General features: G+C 54.9%; 1 protein-coding gene across 12 annotated transcripts in view; it reads left to right on the top strand.

The window, feature by feature from the left end:
* MYOCD (myocardin) overlaps nt 1-17,814 on the top strand; it is a 224,085-nt gene extending 206,271 nt beyond the window's left edge. For 10 of the 12 annotated variants that reach the window (XM_057423307.1, XM_057423350.1, XM_057423326.1 and 7 more), the window contains 10 exons: nt 1,965-2,040; nt 4,227-4,388; nt 8,879-9,045; nt 9,775-9,900; nt 10,688-10,941; nt 11,607-11,760; nt 12,906-13,853; nt 15,106-15,219; nt 16,165-16,222; nt 16,844-17,814. In XM_057423307.1, the coding sequence (XP_057279290.1) occupies nt 1,965-2,040; nt 4,227-4,388; nt 8,879-9,045; nt 9,775-9,900; nt 10,688-10,941; nt 11,607-11,760; nt 12,906-13,853; nt 15,106-15,219; nt 16,165-16,222; nt 16,844-17,412 (2,628 nt within the window). In that variant the 3' untranslated portion in view covers nt 17,413-17,814. The remainder of the gene's footprint in view (nt 1-1,964; nt 2,041-4,226; nt 4,389-8,878; nt 9,046-9,774; nt 9,901-10,687; nt 10,942-11,606; nt 11,761-12,905; nt 13,854-15,105; nt 15,220-16,164; nt 16,223-16,843) is intronic. The other 2 variants (XM_057423339.1, XM_057423331.1) reach the window with 2 other exon arrangements.
* The last annotated feature ends 8,327 nt before the right edge of the window (nt 17,815-26,141 follow it).

The raw sequence follows: 26,141 nt of genomic DNA, 5'->3' as shown, positions 1-26,141 counted from the left end.
TTGCTCTGTCCTTCATAGGAAGCAGCAAACATGCACATGGTCCAAGCAAGGGACTGTGTTGGTGAAAATAAGCCGGGGAAAACCTAGCGGGGGAAGGGTAAGGAATGGTAAAGACTTCAGTAAATAAAGTGTCTATTATTTGTTTAAACATGTCACTGGCGACATTAGAGGCTGGCCTCGGGCCAGTGCACAGCCTTTGAAGTCAATGCCTCCTAAGAGCTTGCTGGGTCTGACTTCCCTGAGGCTCAGAAGGGCTTGAGCGCTTCCTTCCCGCACCCTGCAAGCGTGGCAGGGAGGAAAAGCTGTCGTTCCTGTGCCCCAGAGCAGCCAGCCCCGGCTGGGTCACCCCTGACCACCACAGCCAGCCCAACCATAGCTCTCTAACCTGTGCTCTTAGCAAGTGGCCCCAGTTCCCAGCCCATGCTCTGTTGAAACTGAAGCCCATGGCTCGCTCTTCTCTATGCATGTGCGTGCACAGCTGCTTAGCTTCATCCACCCCAGTGCAGAATCAGCTGTGACCTGAACGCAGTCCTTTCCACGTGTCCTTGCAATGGGATCAGAACTACTTCAGATCATTTCTTCGATTACTCTGAATCATGTTGCTTTGTAATCTGCTAGCCTTGAATGAGTCAGAGCTAAGGAGTATATTTTCTATCCTCCAACACAGTAATGAATGTATTGGCTAGTAGAAAAAATTGCTGTGTAATGTGATTTGATCTATTCTTCTGTTTAGACTGTGAGCCATTCCTAATTCCTCTGATGACCCACAGCTACACTCCTTTCTTATGTTAGTCTTATCCAGACCAAATTTCTCTGGCTTGCCTGTGAGAAAGCCATGTGAGATAATGTCAAAACATGCTTCAAGTCAAGCTGCATGACATTCACTGTTTATTCCTGTAACAGAAATCTGTCAGCTCTCCATAGAATGAAATAAGGTTGGTGTGATGTGGCTTGTTCTTGATGAATCCATCCTGGCTCTTACTCACCTCCTCTCTATCTTCAAAATCTGTTTATAGAGGCTGTTTGATTGCTTGGTCCAATATCTTGCTGACTGGTTTATGAATTCCTTGTTTCTTCTCTCCATTTCATTTAAAGCAAGAAATTAGGCTCTCCCTCGCCCTGTTTCCTGGAGACCCATAGATATTACTCTTGTGTATCTCAAACTGGGAATATTTAACCCATCTGAGGATTCTCCAACCTGTTCTCCAACCTGATAACTGGGGTTTCTTCTCTTTTGTTGCTGAAGGTTCTTGGCTTAGTCATCTGATCGATAAATAGCCATTTATCTTCTTAGGCAGGATGGTTTAAAAACGCATTAAATCCTGTAGCCATCCCAGCAGTATGCATAATTATTTCTCCTGCTTATGGAACACAGACAGCACTTTCCATTGCCTTGTCATGCCTACGGAAGTCCTTATGAAACCTTTTTCTCATGATCCTGTACATTTTGTACTGCAGGTTTTCCAGTTTTGCTCCAGCTGCTTGTACTATTCTTTCATATTTATCCTGAAGATTTTAACCTCTTTGAACTATGTCCATTTTTTGGTCCTATTTCTTCCTGTACCTTAACTTAGCTGCAGGAAGACCAAGCCTCGTGGGTGACCCAGGTAAAGAGCCTGGGAATCTCCATGGCCTGCTCAGCCCCAGAGTGCCAGGCTTGCCACAGAAACCATTGCTAACCATACACTCTGGAGGTGCCTTGGTGCAGCTCTCAAAGGCCACATGGCATGCTAAGCTAGGAGAATATCCACCACTCCCTGTTGAATAGATCTCATCCTTCCCATAGGCTCTTGTAATACTTCCAGGCATGAGAAACCCAAGGGAAATTGGAAAGGAGACATCTCAGGAGTGGGTTTAGTAAACATTGTAATAAATCCAAAAGAACCATGGGGTGGCACAGGGGCAGATGCTCTCTGTACCTTACTGCTGCTCTACCCAGGTAACTCTGCATTTATGTCCTGCAGACTGAAGATTATCTCAAGCACAAGATCAGAAGCAGGCCTGAGAGATCAGACCTGGTCAATATGCACATTTTGCAAGGTAAGACTGCCTGAGCTTCTCACACATACTCCTTGTTTCTCCCACCTTGTGACTCATGCCTTTCCTGCCCCACTTGGCTTCCCTGCAGGACTCTCATTGGGATAACTTTGTCCCAGCTACTCATGAGGGGCAGGGGGCAGATTCAAATGGGACACATGTTGTACGGAATTCAGTCCTGGCCTTCAGGAGGCAGGACACACATTTATTCACTGATGTAACATCCAAAGGTTATCTAACCATTCTCCCATCTCTGGCGGGGACCAGTATAAAATACCATGGAGAAGAGCTGTAAGAGAGGACTCAGCAGAGGTGACCCTCATGAAAAGCATACCCAAGGCACTAGTTGTCCAGGGCACTGAAATCCCTGTAGCTGGTGGCTGCAATACCTCCCAAAGCTGGATGTCTTTTGTTTTTCCATAATTCTGGATATTTTTTGTGCCAGCTCATGCCAAGCACAGCTGTAAAAAAAGGGTGAGCCCTGCTATCAGGCCATGAGCCACAGCACCTCTCCCCTCTCCCATCCTGGTGTCCCTTCCCGGCCAGAGAGCTGGCAAGGCTCTGCTGTATCCCATCACAGACAGCGGAACACTGTGGTGCCCCCTGTTATCTCCAGAGATACCGAGCTCCTTAGAGCCAGGGAGGATGTGCAGCCTCTCTCCTGTAGTCCTGTCAGATGCCTGGAAGAAGCAGATCACTCTCTGGCAACTGTAATTGCTGGCCTCTGCTCTCGGCATGGATGAAGTCCGTATTTCTTTTTCCTCTGCCACACAGGAGGGCTGAGGCAGGGACCCATTCCAGATCACTGTCACTGCCTTGCTTTCTCTTTGGATGTCCATCCCTAGAGTGAGCTAGCACCATTGCTTGTTTATCAATCAGGTGGAAAGTATCTTTCCCTTAGGTTAAACCATAGAAGCGCTAGAGGAGTTAGGGGACTACAAACAAGATGTGGGGGCAGCTGCAGTCGCCAGGCATGGGCAAGGCCAGGCAGACACAGCCAGAGGGGAGCTGGAGAAGATACTGCCTGGCTTTGTATTGAGCAAGCTGGCTGTGCTGCCTCACACACACCTCTGCATACAGGACATGTACCCTGGCATATCATGGACTCACATGTCTACTTGGTTCGTAACAGGGCCTAGAGGTGATTGAAACCGGCCAACTGAGACTTCACATCATCTAAATGCTTTACAGGGACACCTTCTGTTACGGTTCACCTCAAGTGTGTTTACTGCCCTGTATAGTCTGAGGCCAGGAGTTACCCTGGATCAGCTCTCCTGGCCTCCTGCAGAGAACTTTCCATGGTATCAAGCCCTGTAACTTCTGTTGCCTACAGTCTCTCTTCTAGAAGAGTCTCCAGTCTTTGAAGACAGGACAATCTAGATGCAGCCCTTCTTCCTTTAGACCCCCAAGGGTATAGACATGGTCTGTTTTAGAATCCCGCTCCCTCACTGCTCATGCCTGTGCCACCAGAGGAGCCAGACGACCTCTGTTCAGGCAATGTCTGTTTAATTGGCTACTTACATCACCACTCAATAACTGTAGACTTCTCAGCTTGGTTTGGTAGGGCTGTAGCTTCCAGATCTAGCTGCCTCTCTTATGCTCCTCTGCAGCTTGTTTTTTCCCTGAAGTCCTGGAGCACTGTTGTTACATTGCCTCCAAATGTCTGCTCCCAAAACCTCAGCCTTTTTTCTTCCAGTGCAAGACATTTCCTCCATCTGTCAAACACTGTCAATGGTTCATTTCTGCAGCTGCTCCCCAGAAGTAGGGATCCATCTGCATTAGCCAGCAAGGGCCAATGGGCTCCTAGCAGACAGGAGCTGGAGTCCACTTTGGCCCCTACATTAGTGGGAGTTTGTTAATGAAGTTTCCATTGCAGATCATTCCTGATCCTTGGGGAGGATGCCCCAGCTGCAGGATGGGTTTGCAAGCCTAGGCTAGTAGACAAAGGCTTTTGCCTGGGAATGAGAAGTTGGACCTCAGGCTCAGAGGAGGACCTATGTCTCAAATCCCACCAGCCCCATCCAGTCCAGCATCCTGCCTCACAGCCTCACAGCAGCTCCTGCTGTGCACTGAGCCATCTGGCTGCAGCCCAGATTTTGGCTGCGTTGAAGGGAAAGCACATTCTCACTGTGCACTGTGCTTGGAGATGCCCCAGGTCCCAAACTGATGCCTTCCATTTGGCCTTTTAGACTCAGCTGCAGAGGGGTCCATTCAGTCTACTCAAATGAAGCTGAAAAGAGCCCGACTGGCAGATGATCTCAATGAAAAGATTGCTCTCAGGCCGGGTCCTTTGGAGCTGGTGGAGAAGAACATTATTCCTGTCGACTCCGCTGTGAAAGAGGCCATAAAAGGTAGTGGAAGTGAACGTGCATGTTGTGTTGTGTGCATAGCACGGGGCTGGCAAGGTTATGAGGATGTACTGCAGCGGCTGCAGGAAGTGACTGGCCTGGACTAAAAAGCTGCATTTATTGCTTAAATTTAACTATTTTCACAGTAAGCAGCCCAGGCCAGCACAGCCTGGGCTATTTTACCCAGCTCTAGGAAAAGAGAGCTCTCATCTTAGAACAATAACCACTGCAAAATGCTCATCTCCTCAGGACCTCTCTTCTTAAGCTGTTTCTCTAGCCAAGGCTTTGAGCACATACATGATACTGTGGGAGACAAAACATTCTTGCCTCCCTCTTGAGGGAGAGGACCTAGGTGCACACATGTTGTGAGGCCAGCTTGGGTTTGCCCATTTGTGCCCTATCAAGCTTTCCTGTTGCAGCAGGTGGGGGTGAAGTGTTCCAGTTCGGTTCTCTCTTATTTCCACTGATGTCAGTGGGATGCGTGGCCCAACAGAGTAGGATGCTGCATCTCTGGGGGGTGGAAGCATCCCTGGGGTGCTAGACTGCTGGGGAACACAAGGAGCAGCCTGCACCCCACTCCAGGGTTCACTCCTACCTACCAGTGCCCAGCACTTGACTTATGCCTAAGCTGGGTTTTGTCTATCATCACCTACCCCCCAACCAGAGCACGGAAGCAAAATCCTCCACTTTCATTCCCCCTGTGCTGCTGCAGGGAGGCTGGTGTGGGAGCTGACACAAAGCAAAAGGTGACTCAGGTTTCACCAGGGCCAATACCAGGACAGGGAGATCCAAAGGCAAAGAAAGGGGCAGGAAAGCCAGTGGGGTCCTGCAGTACCAGGACAGCAGCTTGTGTTTGAGCATCTGAGAGATGCTGTGCCCCATGGGAGCTGCTCGTTCTGTTGCTCCTGGTTCCTCAATTCATGGGATTATTTCCATTGGCAAAATCCCATGTTAGGTGCCTGTTCTGGGGCTCAGAGCAATCTGGGGACAGTGGCAGGGCTCTGGGACAGGAGTGGGGTTTGAACAACAGAAGTGATGCTGAAAACGGGAATTGAAACAGGAAGGACTTTGACTTTCATTTCACCTCATAAACCAGCATAAGTGACACAAGATACTTGAGGCTCCAATACTGCTCTGTCCTGCCCCACAGTTGCTCCTGCTGTTGGTTTTCCTGCTGTGGCTTTTCTAGTGTGGCCCTTGAGCTGCTCCTTTTGCAGCATTTCACAGCTCTCATCTTCGGAGGTGAAATGTTCCAGGACTCTGCCTGAAGAGGAACTTTTAATGAGAGTTCAGTTAAAATCTCCCCAGCCACTTATTGAAGGGAAGAACAGTGGAAAACAAAAAATCCCCCCCCCCTCCTAAACATTTGAGACAGTTTGAGCCCAACTTTATTCACTGCAGCAGAGGCTTGGAGGCTGGGCAAGTGAGCTGGGAACAGCGTTTCTCTCCAGCTGCCTTGTCAGGAGCTCGTGGTAAAGAGATTTACAGGACAAAACTGATAAAAACAAAAAGTCTGGCTTGAAAAAAATGGATCCATTTGAACTTTCTCCCTTGCACAATGCCCTTCTATCACATGGCTGAGGGAAAACTGTCCCCTGTAAGTGAGTTTTATCCCATTTAGGATGAATCATGCAGCACATTAGGGTTAACCGTGAAGTTACTTGGTAACGTTGGGTGCCATGAGAAGGAGGAGGTGTAAGTGCACCAGGAACACAATCCCAGCCCTCAGGTTTCTGCAGAACAGAGCCCCAGGCTGAAGGATCTTCAAGGTGATTTTTGGGGTCAGAGGCACCTTGTGGTGCTCACAGCTAAGGGCAGAACACAGAGCAGGGATGAGCACTGGCACTTGTGAACGTTTTGTTTTTGCAATACCAGAAAGATGACAGGGTTTAAAATCATTTTACTTTAACCTTGGAATCTCAACTGTTTATACAGTGGAAAGTTCAGCTGACGTGTTCCTCTAATCACCTCCGGCAGGGTGAGCAGCAAGTGCCAGACCCCAACCGAAAGCCCTAACGTCCTAGTGACAGGAGGCCGCCAGTGCCCTACATAGCTGAGCAGTGATACAAGAACCCTTTTTTACCAGGTCCTTGTCATCACTTTGTCCAATTCGCTTGAGAGGACAATACCCAGTGCATTAGAAACAGCCCCGAGCAAACACCATTCTGCCTGAGATTACAGCAGAGACATGGGATCCTGAAACAATACGGGCTGGGTGAGAGCAGGACAGATAAGGGCAGCATTCCCCACCCGGCACAGGCCCGTGGTATCAAGCAGCAGGATGCAGCACATTCCTGTCATGCTCCAGGCTGCTGCTGTGTCCCAAAGGTCCCTTGGGCTTTCAGCTTTGGCACCACTTCCCAACGCGTGCTTATTAAATGCCAGCGCAGCGGGAGCCCTGCACATCCACAGTCCTCGCGTGTTGTCATTTTTCCCAGAGCAAGGATGCCCATGCTTGTCTGCAATTTTTCTCTCTATTTATGGAGTCACTCATTTCTGCCCAAAGCCTCTGTCCAGTGCCCACTACAAAAGCATCTCTGGTGGATAACGCCTTCATCCACCCCAGTGCTTTATCAGCTGGCTTAGCTATGGCTGCGGGCTCCAGAGGGAAGGCACAGTTTGGATGCTGGAGAGGGGACATTCAAGGAGCTATGTGCGCCGGAGAGCAGGGAAGAGAGGCTTTCCATGGGACACATTGATCTCATATTCTCATCCCAGGATATGAGATACCCAGGATATGATCATATCCATACAGCAGCAGGGAAGAGAGGCTCTCCATGGGACACATTGATCCCACACCCTCATCCCAGGATATGAGGTACCCAGGATATGATCATATCCATACAACAGCAGGGAAGAGAGGCTCTCCATGGGACACATTGATCCCACACCCTCATCCCAGGATATGAGGTACCCAGGATATGATCATATCCATACAACAGCAGGGAAGAGAGGCTCTCCATGGGACACATTGATCCCACACCCTCAGCCCAGGATATTCGGTACCCTGGAATGCTCATATCCTTACAACAGCAGGGAAGAGAGGCTCTCCATGGGACACATTGATCTCACACCCTCATCCCAGGATATGAGGTATATATCCATACAGGACACATATGATCATATCCATACAACAGCAGGGAAGAGAGGCTCTCCATGGGACACATTGATCTCACACCCCATACAACAGATCATCCCAGGCAGGGAAGAGAGGCTCTCCATGGGACACATTGATCTCACACCCTCATCCCAGGATATGAGGTACCCAGGATATGATCATATCCATACAACAGCAGGGAAGAGAGGCTCTCCATGGGACACATTGATCCCACACCCTCATCCCAGGATATGAGGTACCCAGGAATGATCATATCCATACAACAGCAGGGAAGAGAGGCTCTCCATGGGACACATTGATCCCACACCCTCATCCCAGGATATGAGGTACCCAGGAATGATCATATCCATACAACAGCAGGGAAGAGAGGCTCTCCATGGGACACATTGATCACACACCCTCATCCCAGGATATGAGATACCCAGGATCATATCCATACAACAGCAGGGAAGAGAGGCTCTCCATGGGACACATTGATCCCACACATTGATCCTCATCCCAGGATATGAGGTACCCAGGATATGATCATATCCATACAACAGCATCCCCACACCCTCATCCCAGGATATGAGGTACCCAGGACATGATCACAGGATATGAGATACACACAGCGGCAGGGCAGCGGCACACCCTCATCCCAGGATATGAGGTACCCAGGACATGATCACAGCCACACAGCGGCAGGGCAGCGGCTCGGGGCAGGGAGCCAGGGCTCCCCGTGTCCTCGCCCTCCCCGGCCCCAGGAGCCGGAGCAGGCAGCGATAACGTTATCTGTGCGGTAGGGCAGGGGTCAGGGCCGGCGGGGCGCGCTGGTGAGCAGAGGCACCTCGCCGGGCCGGCAGCAGGGGCAGGTGGGAGCTGGTCCCCAGGCCCTGCCCACTTCCCCCGTTGGCACCTCGCTATCTGCGGGCCGAGCTGCCTGACGAACGCCAGCCGCGAGCACGGGGAGATGGCGAGCGCGGCCCCGCTGCTCCTTCCTCTGCCCCCACCTGCGGGCTCCGGTGCTCACAAGACCCGCGTTTCTTCAGAACTTCATCTGGCAGCGAGAGCCGGGGGTCAAGAGCCGCTGCCCACCCGAGCGGCAGAGAGCACGGCTGCGGGGAGAAGCCGTGCCGGGGGCTCTCGGTGTGAAGCATTCGTGCGGGTGAAGCCTGCGGACAGAGGCATCTCCCCACCGCAGCCCTGGCGAGCCCCATCTCCCTCCCCACGGCTCGGGCCAGCAGCCGATGCCACCTCCCCTCTCGCTGCTGCCCCCGCGCAAGGCCGAGGCCCCCGAGCACCACAGGCGGCCTGCGCTCAGAGCCAGCTCTCACGGGGTGGGTCTAAATCCCCCCGCTCAAGGCAGGGCCCTGAAGTCGCCGCTTCCTCCCGGCAGGCACCCAGGTCAGCTTCCCCAAGGCGGCGGACGCCTTCGCCTTCGAGGAGGACAGCAGCAACGACGGGCTGTCCCCGGAGCAGCCGCGGAGCGAGGGCTCCCCGGGCCCCGCCGAGCCGCCGCCGGCCGCCAAGGGCCCAGAGCCCGCCGCGGGCTCCGCGCCTCAGGTGGGCAACGGGGGGGAACACGCGGAGCTGCAGCACCCCCTGCAGGGCAGCGCCGGTACTGCAGGGAGGGTGGTGCGGTGGGGTGGGGAATAGAGGGGACTGGGGTGAGCTGAGGCAGGCTGGGGGACTGGGATGGACTGGGGGAGACTGGGAGGATTGGGGGGACTGGGATGGACTGGTGTGAGCTGGGGCTGACGGGGGACTGGGATGGACTGGGGTGAGCTGGGGGAGACTGGGGGGATTGGGATGAACTGGGGCAGACGGGGGCACTGGGATGGACCGGGATGAACTGGGGCAGGCGGGGGGGATTGGGATGGACTGGGGTGAAGTGGGGCAGACAGTGGGATTGGGATGAGCTGGGGCAGACTGGGGGGACTGGGATGGACTGGGGAGGCTGGGAGGACCTGAAGTGGATGGAGGGGCACACCTGAAGGACTGCGGCTGGTGAGAGGCGACCTGGGCTAATCTGGGTGACAGTGACGGGGTGCACTGGAGGTGGGGTGAGGATATGGGGCTGAGGTGATTAGGGTGGACTGGGATGCGCTGGGGAGACAGAGGCCTGGGAAAGGGCTGGGATGGCCTGGGAGAGCGGGGATATTGGGCTGGGATAGATATGTTGGGGTGGGATGGACGGGGGACAGCACGGGCTGTGGGAAATGGGGTCCCAGGCAGCCCTGGCTCTGGCCGCACTCCCTGGCTCCCATCACACAGCAACCCCCTCCCTCGCAGGACCAGCCCTGCAGCGCCGATGGCCACGCACTGGACCCCACAGCGGCGCAGGGCATCCAATGTGACAGCCCCAAGCAGCCGGCGGGGCAGGAGAGCCCCACGCTCCCGGTGCCCTCCGCCGTGAAGGTAGGTCCTGAGCCTCCAGGCTGCCCGGGACTGGGATCAAGCACGGGGAACGTGGCTGTGCTCAAACCCATGTGCTGCACCCCACGTGTGTGGGAGCTCTGGTGGTTGGCCTAAAGGCTTGGGATAATGCCAGGAGACGAACCTTGTCCCAGGCTGTGATTTGATTCATTTCATAACAGTACAAGGTATAGCATCGTACCTTGCTAGAGGCGAGTGCTCAGGTTCTGCACTGCCGATGTCCCCTGGGGCTAGGAGCAGAAGGAAATACAAGGCAATACTGAAACTCCTTCATAGAATCATGGAATCGCAGACTCATAGAACAACTGGATTGGAAAAGACCTTTAAGTTTGTCCAGTCCAACCATTCTCCCAGCCCTGCCAAAGCCACCCCTAACCCATGGCACTGAGGCCTCGTCCCCACGCTGTGTGAACACCTGCAGGGATGGTGACTGCAGCCCTGCCCTGGGCAGTCTGTTCCAATGCCTGAGCACCCTCTGGGGCAGGAATTGTTCCTTAGCTCCATCTAAACCTGCCCTGGTGCAGCTTGAGGCCGTTTCCTCTTGTCTTCCAGTTAAGGAGAGTCATTCTCCATCTCATGTGCTCTCCCACACAACTGAGATGGTGCAGGGGCCTGAGGGAGTCCTCTACATGCAGGCTGAGCAGCTCTTTGAGTTGGAGGTGTCAGGGTGCTTGCAGGAGCTGCCCTTGCTCTGCCCCAGGCTTTTGAGTCCCCACAGGGGTGGCAGAGCTCTTCTCCCAGCTAATTCCTTTCCTTCTTGGACCAACAGTCCAAATCAGCGAGTGACAGCAAGAACCGTCACAAAAAGCCCAAGGACACCAAGCCCAAGGTGAAGAAGCTGAAGTATCACCAGTACATCCCTCCAGACCAGAAGGCAGAGAAGTCCCCTCCACCCATGGATTCTGCATATGCCAGACTCCTCCAGCAACAGCAGCTCTTTCTGCAGCTCCAGATCCTCAGCCAGCAGCAGCAGCAGCAACAGCAGCATTTCAGCTACCCAGGGATGCACCAAGGCCAAGTAAAGTGAGTAGCAATATGTCAATAGCAGGGTTTAGTCCTGTCTCTCTCCAGGTTGTTCCCTCTATACCCATTTGTGCCAGTGCAAGGGGGATATATGCATGCAAGTGAAACAGAATCATAGAATCCCAGACTGGTTTAGGTTGGAAGGGAGCTTAAAGCTCATCCAGTTCCTGGGCAGGGACACCTTCCACCAGGTTGCTCCAAGCCCTTGTGTCCAACCTGGCCTTGAACACTGCCAGGGATGGGGCAGCCACAGCTTCTCTGGGCACCCTGTGCCAGCGCCTCAGCACCCTCACAGGGAAGAACTTCTGCCTTAGATCCAACCTGAACTTCCCCTGTTTCAGTTTGAACCCATCACCCCTTGTCCTATCACTCCAGTCCCTGATGAAGAGTTCCTCTCCAGCATCCTTGTAGGCCCCTTCAGATATTGCAAGCTTGGGAACATAAAAGCTTGGAAACAGCACAGCCTCCTGCAAAGCCAGCATGGCTTTGTGCACTGGCTTGGCCAGCAGAAATCTCCTTACAGCCCAACCTGGTTCTCTTTGGGGTTGGCAGCCCGTCAGGTCTCATATGGGAGATGGCAGCCCCAAAGGAGCAGAGAGATGGTACAGTGGGCAGAGACCCCAGGGGGATAGACAAGTTACCCCAAATCTCCTTTGTTATTCCAGGCAATCAAATGAGCAAATGGTCAAAAGTTCAAATTCTTCATCAACTGCTGTCAACACCAGCCCTCTTTCTCCTGTGAAAACCACCTTTTCGGGCCAGACTTGTGTCTCATCAATCAAGCCAGGCCCTCTGCCGTCAAACCTGGATGATCTGAAAGTGAGTGCAAAGTTTGTGCAAAGGAGCAGAATCTCCTCCCCTGTATGTGCTTTGCAGTCCTCAGATTGTGCATTGTAGTGCCCCAGGCTGATCAGCAAACCAGAGGCACCACGCTGTGAGCAAACCCAGGAGTACATCACATTGGTCGTGAATCTGTTACTGTGATTGCAACTGAAAACCTGGTTTGCTGCTCTGCAGGGCCATGTGGGTGCCTTGCTCCAGGGAATACATCAGCAAACCTTAGGTATAACTCAGGAGGGCTGCAGGCCAGGCCATCAGGTCAAGGAGTGAAGGACAATCAGTGCTGCTGCTCCTGCAGCTCACAGCTCCATGCCTTCTGTGGGTTTATGGTGGCCATCATGGATGCTGCTGGCAGACCAGCCAGAAGCTGGGATGTCAGCATGGCCTCCTCTTAGTGACTCAGCTTCTCAGTGGTCACTGCAACCAGGCCAGCTCAGCTCTCTGCACAAGCAGGTATCTCCTGGAGTCTGCAGCTACAAGCACTGTGAGCACCTAAATCTCTCATGTAGGCGTGACAGGCAGGGCATGAATGAGAATCACTCATATCAACAATTCTTTTATACTTTTATTCTTTTATACTTTTGTATTCAACCGTGGGGAAGGCCAAGTCCCTTTAGAACTAGAGACCTGGGGGAAATATTCATAATTAGAGGAAGAAATAAGGTGAGGTAGAAACAGCATCAGTTTGGCCGTAGTGATGCCCCAGCTCAGACATCTGAACTGTGTGCAGATGCCTGAACGTGGGATATCTGACTCTGAGGTATATGGTCACATTCCCTGAGCTAAAAGATGCCATCAGCTAGTTCCTTTAGTGTGAAAGTCCTCTGTTCATTTAGAAACCTACTGCTAGGAAGAGAGTCTTGGTTTACCTCCATGGCTCAAGGACCACTGCTGGTTCATGGAGAGGAGTCTCAGTTACTGAAGGAGGAAAGGTTTTCCTGTTAGGAGAGGTCGAGATCCTGCAGGACGTGGGGTGGTCAGGGTTGCACAGAGTGATTCTGGTGACTGCAGGTGAGACAGTGAGCCCCTGGGGGTCAGAGCTTTAAAGCAGGAAGCTGGGAGCCCGTGATCTGAGGCTCCCTATTAGAAATGCTGGGTTTCTAAAAGGATCATCTTCCTCCCAGGTGTCAGAACTGAGGCAGCAGCTCCGAATACGAGGCCTGCCCGTGTCAGGTACCAAAACAGCGCTGATGGAACGGCTGCGGCCCTTCCAGGAGTGCGGCAGCAACGCAGTGCCCAGCTTCAGCGAGATCACCACCGTCACCTTCCCCGTCACTCCAACCAGCACCCTGTCTAGTTACCAGTCGCAGTCCTCCACCAGCATGTTATCCAATGGCTTCTACCACTTTGGCAGCACCAGCTCCACACCACCCATCTCTCCAGCCTCCTCTGACCTCTCTGTGAGTGGCTCATTGCCAGACACATTCAACGATGGGCCCATGTCTTCTCCACAGTTTGGTCTCCAGCCTTCTCCAGTTCATGGCAGTGCTGAAGAAAGCCTCATGAGCAGCATGAATGGAGGGAGCATCCAGCTGGAGCTGGAAGGGATCGACACAGAGAAAGACAAAATGCTGGTGGAGAAGCAGAAGGTCATCAATGAACTAACGTGGAAGCTGCAGCAAGAGCAGAGGCAGGTGGAAGAGCTACGGATGCAGCTCCAGAAGCGAAAGAGAAATAATGGCCTTGAGGAGAAGCAGCAGCCCGCTCCTCATTTCTTTGGTGTCCCCATCAAGCAAGAAAACACAGTGTCCAGCTGTCCGTTTGCATCCAAACAAACTGCCTTGAAAGGCCAAGCCAACAGCTCGGATAAGTTGAGTAACTGTGGGGTGCCACAGCTGCCTCACATTGTAAATAGCCACTGCTTGGAGCCTGCAGGGCAAAGCACCATCACCTCCTCGACATTCCTGAGCCCGCAGTGCTCCCCCCAGCACTCCCCACTCGGGGCTGCAAAGAGCCCCCAGCACATCAGCCTGCCACCCTCTCCCAACAGCCACTATCTCCTCTCGGTGTCCCCCAGCTCAGAAGGGCGCAGTGGGTCCCCGCAGGCCAGCAGTTGCCTTCGCACAGCACCGGTAAGTGGATGCAGCCCATCGCAGCAGTGAACGCGCTGGGCTCTGTGGGCAGCCAGTCCAGCATCCCAGTTTGAGTCCTTCCGGAGGAGCCCAGGACCGCTGGCACCCAGGGTGGGCACCCAGGGGGCTGTAGTGGTGCCTGGAAAGGCTGAGAGCATCCCACATTGACAACGGGTTGGAAGCTGAGGGCACCACAGGGTCCTTTACAGGGCATCTTCTGGGGAATCCTACTGCCACCTGGGGGACCACAGCACAGCTCCCATGCCCCATGGAGCCCTGGCACAGCTCCTTCTGCCCTGGGGGAGCCCTAGCACAGCTTCCCTCTTCCCCAGGGGACCCCAGCACCAATCGCTCTGCCCCGGGTGAGCACTGGCAAATCCTCTGCCCCACAGAGCCCCGGCAGAGCTCTGTGCCGTGGGGAGCCCTGGCACAGCTCCCTCTGCCCTGGGGGAACATTGGCACAGCTGCTTCTGCCCTAAATGAGCCCTAAGCCAGCTGCCTCTCCCCTCAGGAGGCCCTGGCACAGCTTGTGGTGCCCCTGGGAGAATCCTGGCACAGCTCCCCCCATCCCATGGAGCCCTGGCACAGCTCTATCCACAGCAGGGAAGCACCGGCACAGATCCCTCAGCCCCTGGGAGAGTCCTGGCTATATTCCTACATCCAGCTAAGCCCCCAGCATCTTCCCAAGCCATTGCAGCTCCTAGCAAGGAGCGAGGGATTTTGACCACTGGGTTGAAGGAGGGCAGTTTCCCTGGTCATATGGGAACCTTTTTCTTGGGAAGATAAAGCAGGGTTTGCAATTGGAGTCTGCAGTCAGCTGGAGTGTGTGCCTCCCCACCAGGCAACCAGCACAGCAGAGTTGTCCCTTCAGCAACCACCACTCCTCATTCTGCCCTCTGCACAGGGACAAAAGCTTGGAGAGGGCACACGATGACAACACATGAAAGCATCACAAGGTGCTGCTGATCCCAGCCCCAGTTCATCCCCGTTTCTCTCTTCCCCTTGCACCAGGATGCTCTGCAGTATCATGCCTGTGCTCCAGCAGTGAGCAGAGGTCAGCCTGGCCCTGGCTGTCAGAGCTAGTCTGATGGAGCTGCTTTATCTCCCTCCCTCCTGCCTGGAAGCCAAGCACTTTGAGCTGATTTGACCCACACACCTGTGTTTCCCTGGCACCAGCCCGGCCTCACCAGGGGTGAAAGAGAGCTGGGCCTCCCTTTGCACTGACTCCATTTCCCTGTATTTCCCCATGCAGATGCCTACGCAGGCAGGTCAAAAGTTTTCTATTCCATCCCCAACTTTTTGTAAGTCAAGCCCAGCCCTCTCAGAGGTAAAGCAGCCTCCACCCTATGAGGATGCAGTAAAGCAGGTAACTGCATGGTTTTTATTTTCTATAAGGCTAGGGCTGTGCAGGGAGTTCTTTTGAGGCTGATGTAACTCATCCTCAGGAGGTATAACCCGTTAGAGGGTCTCTGGGTAGAACAGGCTTGTTCCATAAGGAACAGGCTTTGCTTGAAGACTTAGGTGCTGAATGACTGCCATAAGGCAGTCAGACACCCGACTGGATGGGACAGCATCTTCTGTCCTGCTCCAGCTGCCCTGGGGCCCTGACATCCCCCTACAGGACTTCACTGTACTTTTCTTTGGGTGCTCAGCCTGACATGAGAAACAGACTCTTGCGCATTCCCAAGTCATCAGGAAACCTCCCCTTCCCTCTTTAGCCCGTTAGCAAAGTTCTGTGCTCCATGGCATCTGCCTCCCTTCGGCTCACCCTGGAGCACTGTTCCCATGGGGAGGACTGTCTCCATCACCCGTGAGCCCCTTACTTCTTGTGACAACCTGTCTTTGGCCTCAGTGCTGGTTACGATGGTGCCTTCAGGACAGCGGAGCAGTGCTGTTGGCAGTGATTAACATGGGCTGGTGCTGGCAGGGAGGTGTGCACGAAGTCCTTCCAGGTCAGGAAGAGGAGGAAGATGATGCCCTGCCCCCTAGGCTGCAGGGAGTGCTAGGAGGCACATGCCAGTGCAAGATGCTGGGTCCATAAAGTCCCTGTGTCGTGACAGCCCTGGGAAGGAGCAGTGCGTGGTGGCCACTGAGCAGGGTGGGGGGAACCTGGTGCTGTGCTCCCCAGATCTACTGTGCCTGTCCCATGTCCCTGCAGTGCTCACCTGAACGCCGCTGCCAGCCCCATGCTGGTGTGGCACCTCTCCTGCATGGGAGAAAGCTGTTTGTGGGGTCTAGAGCCACCTTCCTGGCTTGTGGCTGGAGGGACTCTCCTCCTAATGCCCTCTACTCTCTTTGTTGTTTGCTGCAGCAGATGACACGAAGTCAGCAGATGGACGAGCTCCTGGACGTGCTGATCGAGAGCGGAGGTAGGCACTGCTTCCCTGTTCCCCTCCAGGCCTTCCCCTCTGAGCCAGTGGCACCCCATGGGGCTCAGTGCTTTCTGTGCACTCCAGTAGAGCTGCCTGGGTTGAATGCAGCTTTCAGTTTCCCTCCCTGTGCCAGCAGCCACTGAGATTGAATGCAAAAGCACATTGGCCCTCCTGGAGCCTGCTCCTGAGGACCTGGTGGGTGGTCCGGGCTTGGTCACCACCTATGCAGAGAGAAGGGACAGAAGACAACAGCCTGTGCACAGCACTGCCAGCACCCTCCCCACGCAGAGCCTCCTGCCCTCCCCCACTCCCAGTGCTGCCAGTGCCGTCTCCTGCATAGAGCACTGCCAGTGCCCTCCCCTGTGCAGAGTGGTTGCCTCTGCCCTTCCCCATGCCCGTGGGGACAGCTGCCAGTGCTCGTGCCCTAGGGACAGTGTCCAAAGCCAGGGAATCAAGGTCAGAAAGCAGGAACCTGCAAGGCTTCCCACAAGGAGGGTGGGTGAGCAGTGCCAAGGGGGTTGAGTGGGGAGCGGGTCTCTGTAGGCTGAGGTGATGCCCCTGTGCCCAGCAGCGGTGAGCACTGCCAGAGCACCTCAAACCCCTCCCATCTGTTGACAGAAATGCCAGCCAATGCCAAGGAAGATCAGTCCTGCCTCCAGAAAGTACCTCAGATAACGGTGTCTACAGGGAACTCCAGCACCGCGCTCCCCAAGGCATCGGCCCCGTTTGAGCAGGTCTCCTCAGCCCAGCTCCCCTTCGAGCACTGCCCGGGCAGCGGTGACGCTCACCTCGAGGTGCTGCTGAGCGCCCACAGCCCCCTGGGCAGGGTCAGTGAAATCGCCCTGCTGAAGATGGGGGCAGAGGAGTCCCACTTCGAAGGGATGATGGAGGGGTTCCCCGGCAAGGCCGCCGATGAACTGCTCCCCTCTCAGGAGATCTTACAGCCTCCCCTCTCGCCCATGGACACCCAGCTCTCCCCTTCCCCTGCCGACGGCGCCGGTTTACAGATGAGCTTCACTGAGTCTCCATGGGAAACGATGGAGTGGCTGGACCTGACCCCCCCCAGCTCCGCCACCGGCTTTGGCTCGCTCACCCCAGTGGCTCCCAGCATCTTCAACATTGATTTCCTAGACGTTACCGATCTCAACCTAAACACCAGCATGGACCTGCACCTGCAGCAGTGGTGAGAGGGAGGGTGGTGGAGGCAGGACGCAGCAGCCAGCACAGTGTTCCTGTCATTCCGGAGAACGCGCAGGGCGAAGGTGCCACATCCAGGGGAAACTGGAGTCATTTTCCCAGCGTATAAACTGAATTTCCAGTTATGGCCAATCGACAGCACAGTTGCTCTGGTAGCTTGGTTTTCCTCCATCGACACGTCCCCACAGAGGACAGCAGTGCCTTTAATGCTTCTTTAGATTGAAAAGAACTTTGGTTCTCTTTCTTTTCTCTTTCCCCCCTCCCCAGTTTTAGCAGCCACTCTTGTGAGAACTGGAGCAGCTCATGACAAAACTCTGTGATGAGGAGACCTCACCTTGGTGGCAACAGGAAATCTTGGAGAGGATAGCCTGTTGCTGCCCTCTCCTCCTGCCCGCCTCGCAGGCTGGGCTCATCTTGGCCATGCCCAGGCAGGGATGTGGGATCAGGGAGGCTCTGCCCAGCCAGGGTGACAAGCACACTTCTCCATACAGCCAGGCTCGCCGAGCTTCCTGCCTCCACCGCTGTGTTGCCCAGTCCCTGCACAGCTCTGCCCCATGTGGATGAGAGGTGGAGACCCCCGTATTCATGGTATCACCTTGTCATGTCCTCATGGTGCCTCAGGGGCTGAAAGCCCAGGAGCCATCCTGGCTGCAGTCTGAAGTGGATCAGGCTGGAGCCTGTGAGCGCTGGATGTTGGAGGCAGCTGCTCAGGCTGCACAGGCAGGTACCAAAGGGATGTGGAGTCCCAGTGAAGCTGCTGCACCCCAGCTAGCACGGTACAGATGAAGAGATGTGTAATGTGTTTTGGTCCAAGGTAGGAGCAAGTCGTACAGAGAATACAGCCAGGCTTTGGAGGGGCTGACCTTTGCACAGCCAGAAGTCAGGATGGATTTCCACCACCTTGCATGACCTGGGAGCAGGGAGAGCCAGAAATGGACACTCAGCGGCCGGCACATGGGGCAGGGTTGAGCAGGTCCTCGCGGGGCTGCAGTTCTGTGCAAGCATCTGCTGTTGTTGCCTCCACTCCTCAGCCATCTCCCATTCCCACTCCCTCCATTCTTCCCGTCCCTCCTCGATCCCCATCAGTCATCCCCTGGTTCCCAAGTTTACTCCAGCATCACTGCTCACAGCCCAGAGCAAGGCCACCCGGAGAACGGCTGTGAATCACTGAGCCTGGAGGAGCTAGTTCTCCTGAAGCTGGCAGAGACGGATGCTCTCCTGCAGTGATGCCTCCCATTTGAAGTCACCAGCATTTCTCCTATGAGTCTCTGTGCAATATATTTCCTCAGGCTCTGGAGAGAAGGAGCCTTTGCTTCACTTGGCTTCCACCAAAGACCTTGCTGCGGACTTGTCTGACGGACACGTCTACTTCTTTGCAATTCTGGTTTTGCCAAAGTAAATATTGTTGCTGACAAAGATTGTTAAACTATTTACAGACTGAGCGTATTTAATATTTGTGTTACTGGAAAGACAGCACATCGGAGGTGCAGCAGCCGGGGGGGAAACCGGCCATGGTTCCCATGGGATGCTCCCCCCAGGGATGCTGGAGCTGTCAAGGAGGCTGTGCAGCCCCTGCTGCGCCTCCAGCTCGTGGCGTTGTTGCATGCTGTATAAAGCACGTGGCAGTAGCTCTCAAGTCGCTGTTTAAAGCACCACTTTTCTATTGTACAAACGGTCACAGTGCACTGCCGGGGTAGGGGGTCACAGGGTGCATTTTGTAAAAGAATTCCTTTTTCTAAGTGAGAGATTTTCCCAAGCCAGTCCCTGCAGAGTATCACCAGCACCTGAACCAGAGTAGTGTTAGCTGCTGCACTGCGGCACTGTACAGGCCTGTCCAGGTAACTTCCTCCTCTAGGCAAACCTATTTCCTTATTTAAAGGGATGCTGTCAGCTTCAATCTTGTAAGCAAGCACATTTCCTTACCTATGTTACCAGCAACACCTTCATTATTAAAACCCTTTTGTCTTGACGCTCTTGTTTGCTGTTTGATTTCACCATCTGGCATCAGCCCCGTTCCCAGCTCAGCTCAGTCCTTGCAGGAGCAGACGCGTTTCTTTCACAGCACCAGTTTCTCCTGGAAGATTCCTGAGCGAGCTGACTGGAGTCTCCTGTTTCTGAAGGCTTTTTCTTCTCACAGCTTTGGCTTCACTTTGTTCTGTAAACCTGGGGTCAGTGACCCCTTCAAAGGCAGTGGTGGGCACCCTGCCCAAACCCTTTGCAAGTTCCACGTACCCATTAATGTCATTTTCCAGATTCTTTCTTCTGCCTAAAAAAGGGTTCCCAGGACGTTCACTCACTGTCTGTGGGGGGATTCCTGGTGTGTCTGTGGTGGGATGATCCGGAGACATTGCAGAAGTGAGTCTGAGATGCAGTTGAAAAACACTGTTAAACGTGTTCAGGTTTGAGTCAAACACATTCATGTGTTCAACGTCTTCAAGTTCAGCGACTTTAAGATGTTCATGGACTAGGTCCTATAAACATCTTGAAGTCTCTAAACCACAGCCTGCAACCGAGTGTGCTGTGATAAGTGGTGTGCACTGAGCCAAGCTGTCAGCAAAACCTCCACCTTAAGAGTTCCAGAGGGCTGACTTTGGCCTGTTCAGGATGTTGGTTGGCAGAATTCCTTGGGAAACATTACTGAAGGACAAAGGGGTCCAGGAAGGGTGGATGCTCTTCAAGAATGGAATACTTAAGGTGCAGGCATGTGCAGTGCCTATGTCCAGGGAAGAGAGCAGCCTGGCTGAACAGGGAGATAGTGCTGGAACTCAGGTGAAAAGAGAATCTGTGACGTATGGAAGAAGGGACAGTCACCCCATGAGCAGTACGGGGTGTTTAGGTGATATAGGGAGAAAGGTGAAGGCACAGCTGGAACTAAATCTGGCCACTGCCATAAAGGATAATAAAAGGGTTGGAAAGTGGCTGGATGGCCAAGCCCAAGGGAGGCTGCTGATTGATGGAGCTGACCATGAGCAGTTTGTGCCCAGGCAGCCAGGGAGCCCCCAGCATCCTGGCCTGTACCAGCACCAGTGCAGCAGCAGGGCCAGGGAAGGGATTGTGCCCCTGCGCTGGGCACTGGTGAGGCCGCACCTCGAATCCTGTGTTCAGCTCTGGGCCCCTCACTGCAAGAGAGACACTGAGGTGCTGGAGTGGGGCCAGAGAAGGGAATGGAGCCGGTGCAGGGCCTGGAGCACAGGGGTGATGGGGAAGGGCTGAGGGACCTGGGGGGTTCAGTCTGGAGAAGGCTCAGGGGGGACCTGATGGCTCCCTACAAGTGCCTGAGAGGAGGATGGAGCCAGGAGGGGCTGGGCTCTGCTCCCAAGGAACAAGGGATGGGACAAGAGGAAACGGCCTCAAGCTGCACCAGGGCAGGTTTAGATGGAGCTGAGGAACAATTCCTGCCCCAGAGGGTGCTCAGGCATTGGAACAGGCTGCCCAGGGCAGGGCTGCAGTCACCGTCCCTGCAGGTGTTCACACAGCGTGGGGACGAGGCCTCAGTGCCATGGGTTAGGGGTGGCCTTGGCAGGGCTGGGGTAAGGGTTGGACTGGATGAGCTTGAAGGGCTTTTCCAGGGGAGTTGATTCCATGGTTCAAAGTTATGGTTAACTCAGAGAAAGGGAAGACATCCTCAGTCTAGGATTGCTTCAGGAATGTTGATGGACCAGAGCACTCACCTGTCCCACCTGCCCATTGGACAAGCCTGCTTGTATTGCTCAACCGGCAGAAGAGATGGGAGGATGTGCTGGAAGTGAAGGCAAGAGGAGTCACAGCCTTCAGGGTCAGGAAAGCTGCTGATCAGGTGCTCAGGTTTGGAGCAGAGCATTTGGGGAGGCCGAGTCCTCAGCAAAGACCTGCTGGGGCTGGAGAGAGGGATCAGGGATCTCCTGAGGTCTCCTCCCAGGCTCTGAAGGATGGGGCAGCAGGGGCCTGGGGCACAGCCCAGGTCAGCTCCATCCCCATGGGAGCAGCCTCCTGTGTGAGCACAGGCCATGGGGCAGGACAGGACGTGCTCTCCCTCCCCATTGCCCAGGGGCGTTCCACACTCAGCCTTCTGTGCGGGGTGATGTTCCCACACCAGCTGTCCCAAAGGATTCAGTATCCCGGGGTTTTCCCACCTGTCGACGCCGAGCTGGAGGATCCCGGTGATGTCCCACTCCCCCTGGGCCTTCCTGCCTGAAAAATACAGGAAATACAAAGCCAGAAGATGTTCCAAGAGTCAAATGAACCCTTTCCGTGCCTTTGGGAAGTGTTTAACGTGAGAAGCCTGGCTCGGCGCACCATCCTCCGCGAGAGGCACCGAGGCAGCAACAGCGTCTTTCCATCGGCTCCAGCCCAAGCCAGGCCGCGGTTTGGGCAGTTTCCCTCCCCAACGACCCGGTGAAACATCCATTTCTCAGCCTTTCCGGGCTCACTGGGGAACCCTCTGCCCTGGGCTGGGGGGGGGATGAGGAGCCCGCACGTGCCCATCGGGTCCCTCTGCTCATCCCTGCCCGGGCACCACAGAGCCTCTACCCCCCTCTCACCCCGGCTTCCTCGGGGGGGGCAGGACCTCTCCTCCCCATCCACGAACGTTCTGCACCCCCGGACCCGCTGCCACCCTGCGCCTGAAAGGAGGCCCCCGAGGACGGGGGCTCCCTGCTGAGCGGGGCGCGCCGCGGGCAAGGCAGCAGTGCGGGGCTGCGTCCACAAGAGGGAGCTCGTGCTTCGTCCCGCCCGGACGGGCTGGGCGAGACCTTGGGGTCCGGTCCAGGCGCTCCCAGCGCTGCCGAGGCCCCCCCTGCCCCGGCACGGAGCCCTCATCCCCGGTTTAGCCATAACGGGAACGTTCCTGAGCTGCTTCCTCTTTCCTTACCCCCCAGAGCAGCCGCTCCTTGCCCTGGGCATGCCCCGGGCAGCGACCACACTTGTGGTTTGTATCAGGAGCCAAAGGCAAAAGGTTTGTTTCTTTTTCTCCTATGGCATTAACCCAGGCCCAAGAACTTCATTTATACTTACCCCGGCCACCAAGAAGAGGCTGGGATGAAGGCTGAGGGAAGCCAAGCAGAAGATGAATGGAAACACAGAGCACAAACCCCAGTCAGGAATAGGTGTTGGTGCACGTGTGCATTCGTACTGCTCGGATCCAGGCAGGGATGCGTTTGAACACATCCAAACCTCAAAGCTGGTCCTGGAAGAAGCCAGGATCGAGCCATATGGACCTGGTCATGGTGCCAGAGGAGGACTCCCAGCCCCAGGGCAGGAGGAAGACATCACCCATCACCGCAGCAAGGAAGGTTGGAGCTATCCAAGGCTCGAAGCAGCAACAGCTGTGGCACTGTGCAGGTGTGGGTCCTGTCTGAGAGCCGCAGCAGCTCTGGGATGTGGGGTGCAGGGTTCCTGTACCTCCCTCAGCAGGGACACAATGACAATGGGGTCTCAGCACAGGCAGTGGAGTCCAAATGAGCGTGGAAGAGTCTACAGGAGGCAAAACAGGGCATGAGCTCGACGAGGAGCAGCTGAGAGGACCTGAAGTGGCCACAAAACCGCCCCTTCTGCACGGCACAGTCACAGGGGAAAGGGACGAGAGGGGTCCCCTCCCTCCCGCAGGGCATGGGAATACCCAGTGCGGGAATGGACTCACGCAGCCACCAGCCTCTTTCAGCTCCTGCAGCTGTGGCAGCTTCCCAGAGAAGAGACCTCGGGATGCAAGCGGGCGGCAGCACCACAGGAACAGAATCCCAGGGCAGCTCCGATGATGGGAGAAGGCTGCAAGGTGAGGAGCTGGATCCCTGTCTGCCCGGCAGGGAAAGGCTCTCCCTGGTGTGCGGTCAGGTTCTGTCTTCCTCCAGCAGATCCGGGATGCTGGATCCTGGCTGAGGGCTGCAGCTGGGCCCAAAACATCCCAAGTACTGAACTGTTAACAAGAACCTCCCAAAAGAAGGCTTGGGGTGGTGGAGGCACTGACTGGGTGCACACTGACAGGCTTGGACCTCTCACATGGTGCATCTCGACACAGCAAGGCTTTCCTCAGCTCTGGTCTGCCTTCCACTGACAAAACTGCAAGAGGCACCGCAAGAGCCAACGCCAGGTTGCTCCAGCCATTGGGAAGTACCTGTGCCCCTGAGCTGTGCAATGAGCAATGATCCCCTCACCGAGCTGGGCGCTCCCGGTCCCATCAAGCCAGGGTGAGCACCACAGGTAGTCACAGCTGCCCCGACACGGTCTTCTTTCCCAATGGGGCTGTTGGGGTCCTGCTTTGCCCACTCGGCAGCCTGCAAGCCCCCCATGGCTTCCAGGCAGGAGACACCGACCCCAGCATCCCTGTAGCCCCCTGCAGACACTGGAAGCGGCTCCGAGGTCTCCAGTGCAGCTTCTCTTCTCCAGGCTGAACAGCCCCGATGGTCCCAGCCTGTCCAAAGCAGCCCGCAAGCTGTGAGCACTGCCTGTCCCTTCCCTGCAGTGTGGGCAGTTTCCTGTCCCCCTCGCTGGCACAAGGTGTCCTGAGCCACCAGAACCTCCCTGTGCACCAAACGGGGCTCACCTGAGGCACCCCAACAGCACAGAGGGCTCAGCTCTCTTACACTGAAACCAGGTCTCCCCCCACTTGAGGTTTGCTATTATTTGGCATAAGCACTTCCGAAGGCAGCTTTTCTCCTGCCTCCACCTGGAGGAAAACCCTGGAAGCTGGGAATTTCAACAGCTTTTAATGAACCTTCCCATTCGTGCCTGAAATGAACGCAACAAGGTCACAGTCGCATCCCAGTTTTATTATGACCTGCAGGCAAAAGGATAGAACTATTACATAAACACTCTGATCCATGTATATATCTTAAATAGAGGAGGAAGCCAAACCAGGATCCTGGATAAAATACTCTGAAGCTCTCTGAAACAGTTACATTCCTGAGCTCCATCTTTACAGACAATAAGGCAACATCCCTGCACATCAGCTTTTGGATCATTTTTATACATTTTTCTATGGTACAAGAGGAAAAAGAAAGAAGCAGAGTCCACAATGTACAGTTCCTGCACTATTTTCACAGCTTCTGAACACCATACATCTTCCCCCCTCTATTTTTTAATAAAGATACATAATCACAAATGGTGCACCCTCAATAGTCGATAACAACCTGTGTTGAACATGCTAAATCTGCCTGTGCTGCAGCACCTCAACCCTGGCTTCGGCACTGGCAGCTCAAAGCTTTGCATTTCCATCTCCCACCCACCAAAAGCAAAGGTTGGTGCTGCCATAGACGAGCTCCAGCGGGGCTGGCACCAGAGGACAGAGCCCAGGAGCAGAGCAAGGCAACCCCTTGTGCTGGAGGGACACTGATCCTGGGGAGGATCCATCTCAGCCGACTGGAAGGGTTTGGGGATCCCTGCCACCGGGGAGGTGTGAATCAGACCAAGACCTGAGAGCAGGGGCAGCAGCACAGCTTCTGCATGCCCCTCTCTGTGCCCCCCCAGGCAGCACCCCATGGGACCCAGCGTGCCCGAGGTCCTGCCATGGGTGGCTGAAGGCTGCTGAGCTGGATCCCAGCTGTGAGGATTGGCCAGGCCTGAGGAAAGCCGAGTTCTCTGAGGCTACAAGGCTGGGGCGGTGGGGATCAGCACGCTGGCTGTGTTCCTTGCTCTACTGATCCTTCCAAGTGATCAACCAGAGCTGCTGGAATGATCGCTTCATTCACAAAGCTCTGCTTGTCCGTTTGGGAAGACTTCAGTGACTTGCCTCACTTGACAAGCAGCTCCATAGGAACATAATCCAGGAAGGGCTGCACCCCAAAGGATCCCATTGGCATCAGAGGGACCAGCTCCCACAGCCAAGCAGGAGATGCTCGGTGCTGCGTTACGTGAGGGTGTCACCTCTGTGGCGGGAGAAGCACCTGGTGTCCACACGAGCATGGCCTCGGCTCTCTCCTTTCCCAGCCCAGCAGCTGGGGCAGGGATGTGCTGGTCTCCAGTGCTCCTGCATCAGCCCAGTTTGCACTTGGTAGCATTGGTTTGTGGTGGGAATCCCTTCCTTGGGAATGCCGCCAGCACTGCTGTGCTCTCACTCCCACTGCGCCTCCAGCCCTCTGCGTCCCGGATCCAGTTTCGCTGCAGAGCTTTTGCATAGGTTGCTCTGAGATGGACAACTCAAAATGGGTATCAGAGGCCCTGCAGCCTCCATTTTAGCCCTGGCAGGTGACTAAATGTCTGAAAACTACAATGATTTGGGGAAAAAAAAAAAAAAAAAAAAGAATGTTTCTAAGAAAAATGACTCTTTGAAAAATATGCCATGGGCTGGAAGACAGCAGCTTTGGCCTTGCTGGGCCAGCTAAAAGCTCCCAGGGCATTAGACGCTCCCTCATCCCTATCAGCACCCAACAATCTCAGTGAGGTTCACTCTGGGATACAGCAACAAGAGGGTCACAAAGAGGTTAAATGTGCCCAGAGGCTGTGAACAAAGTCTCAGCAAGCTAAAGCAGAGCGTGACACTCAAGGCAGTGGGGTGGGAACAGAGCCCCATCCCCACCATCCCGCCCGCCATGGCAAGAAGGAAGCGCTGAGGTTCGGTCTTGCGAGGGACACAGGGCTGGGAGGCAGCAGCCCAGTGAGAAGCATAAGAAACAGCATCTAGAAATCAGAGACATTCACTTGAGGCTCCTCAAAGCAGCCGCAGCCTTTGCGAGGGGCACTTGTTGCAGTCAAAGCAGAGCCAGGCGGTGGGGAGCGCTGAGCTGCCAGAAACCAGGTCACACGCAGG

Source organism: Pezoporus wallicus, unplaced genomic scaffold, assembly GCF_028554395.1.
Source record: "Pezoporus wallicus isolate ANWC-B61680 ecotype Strahan unplaced genomic scaffold, APGP_CSIRO_Pwel_v1 contig_8723, whole genome shotgun sequence".
Taxonomy (NCBI): Eukaryota; Metazoa; Chordata; class Aves; order Psittaciformes; family Psittacidae; genus Pezoporus; species Pezoporus wallicus.
This window is presented reverse-complemented; position numbering and strand designations above follow the sequence as displayed.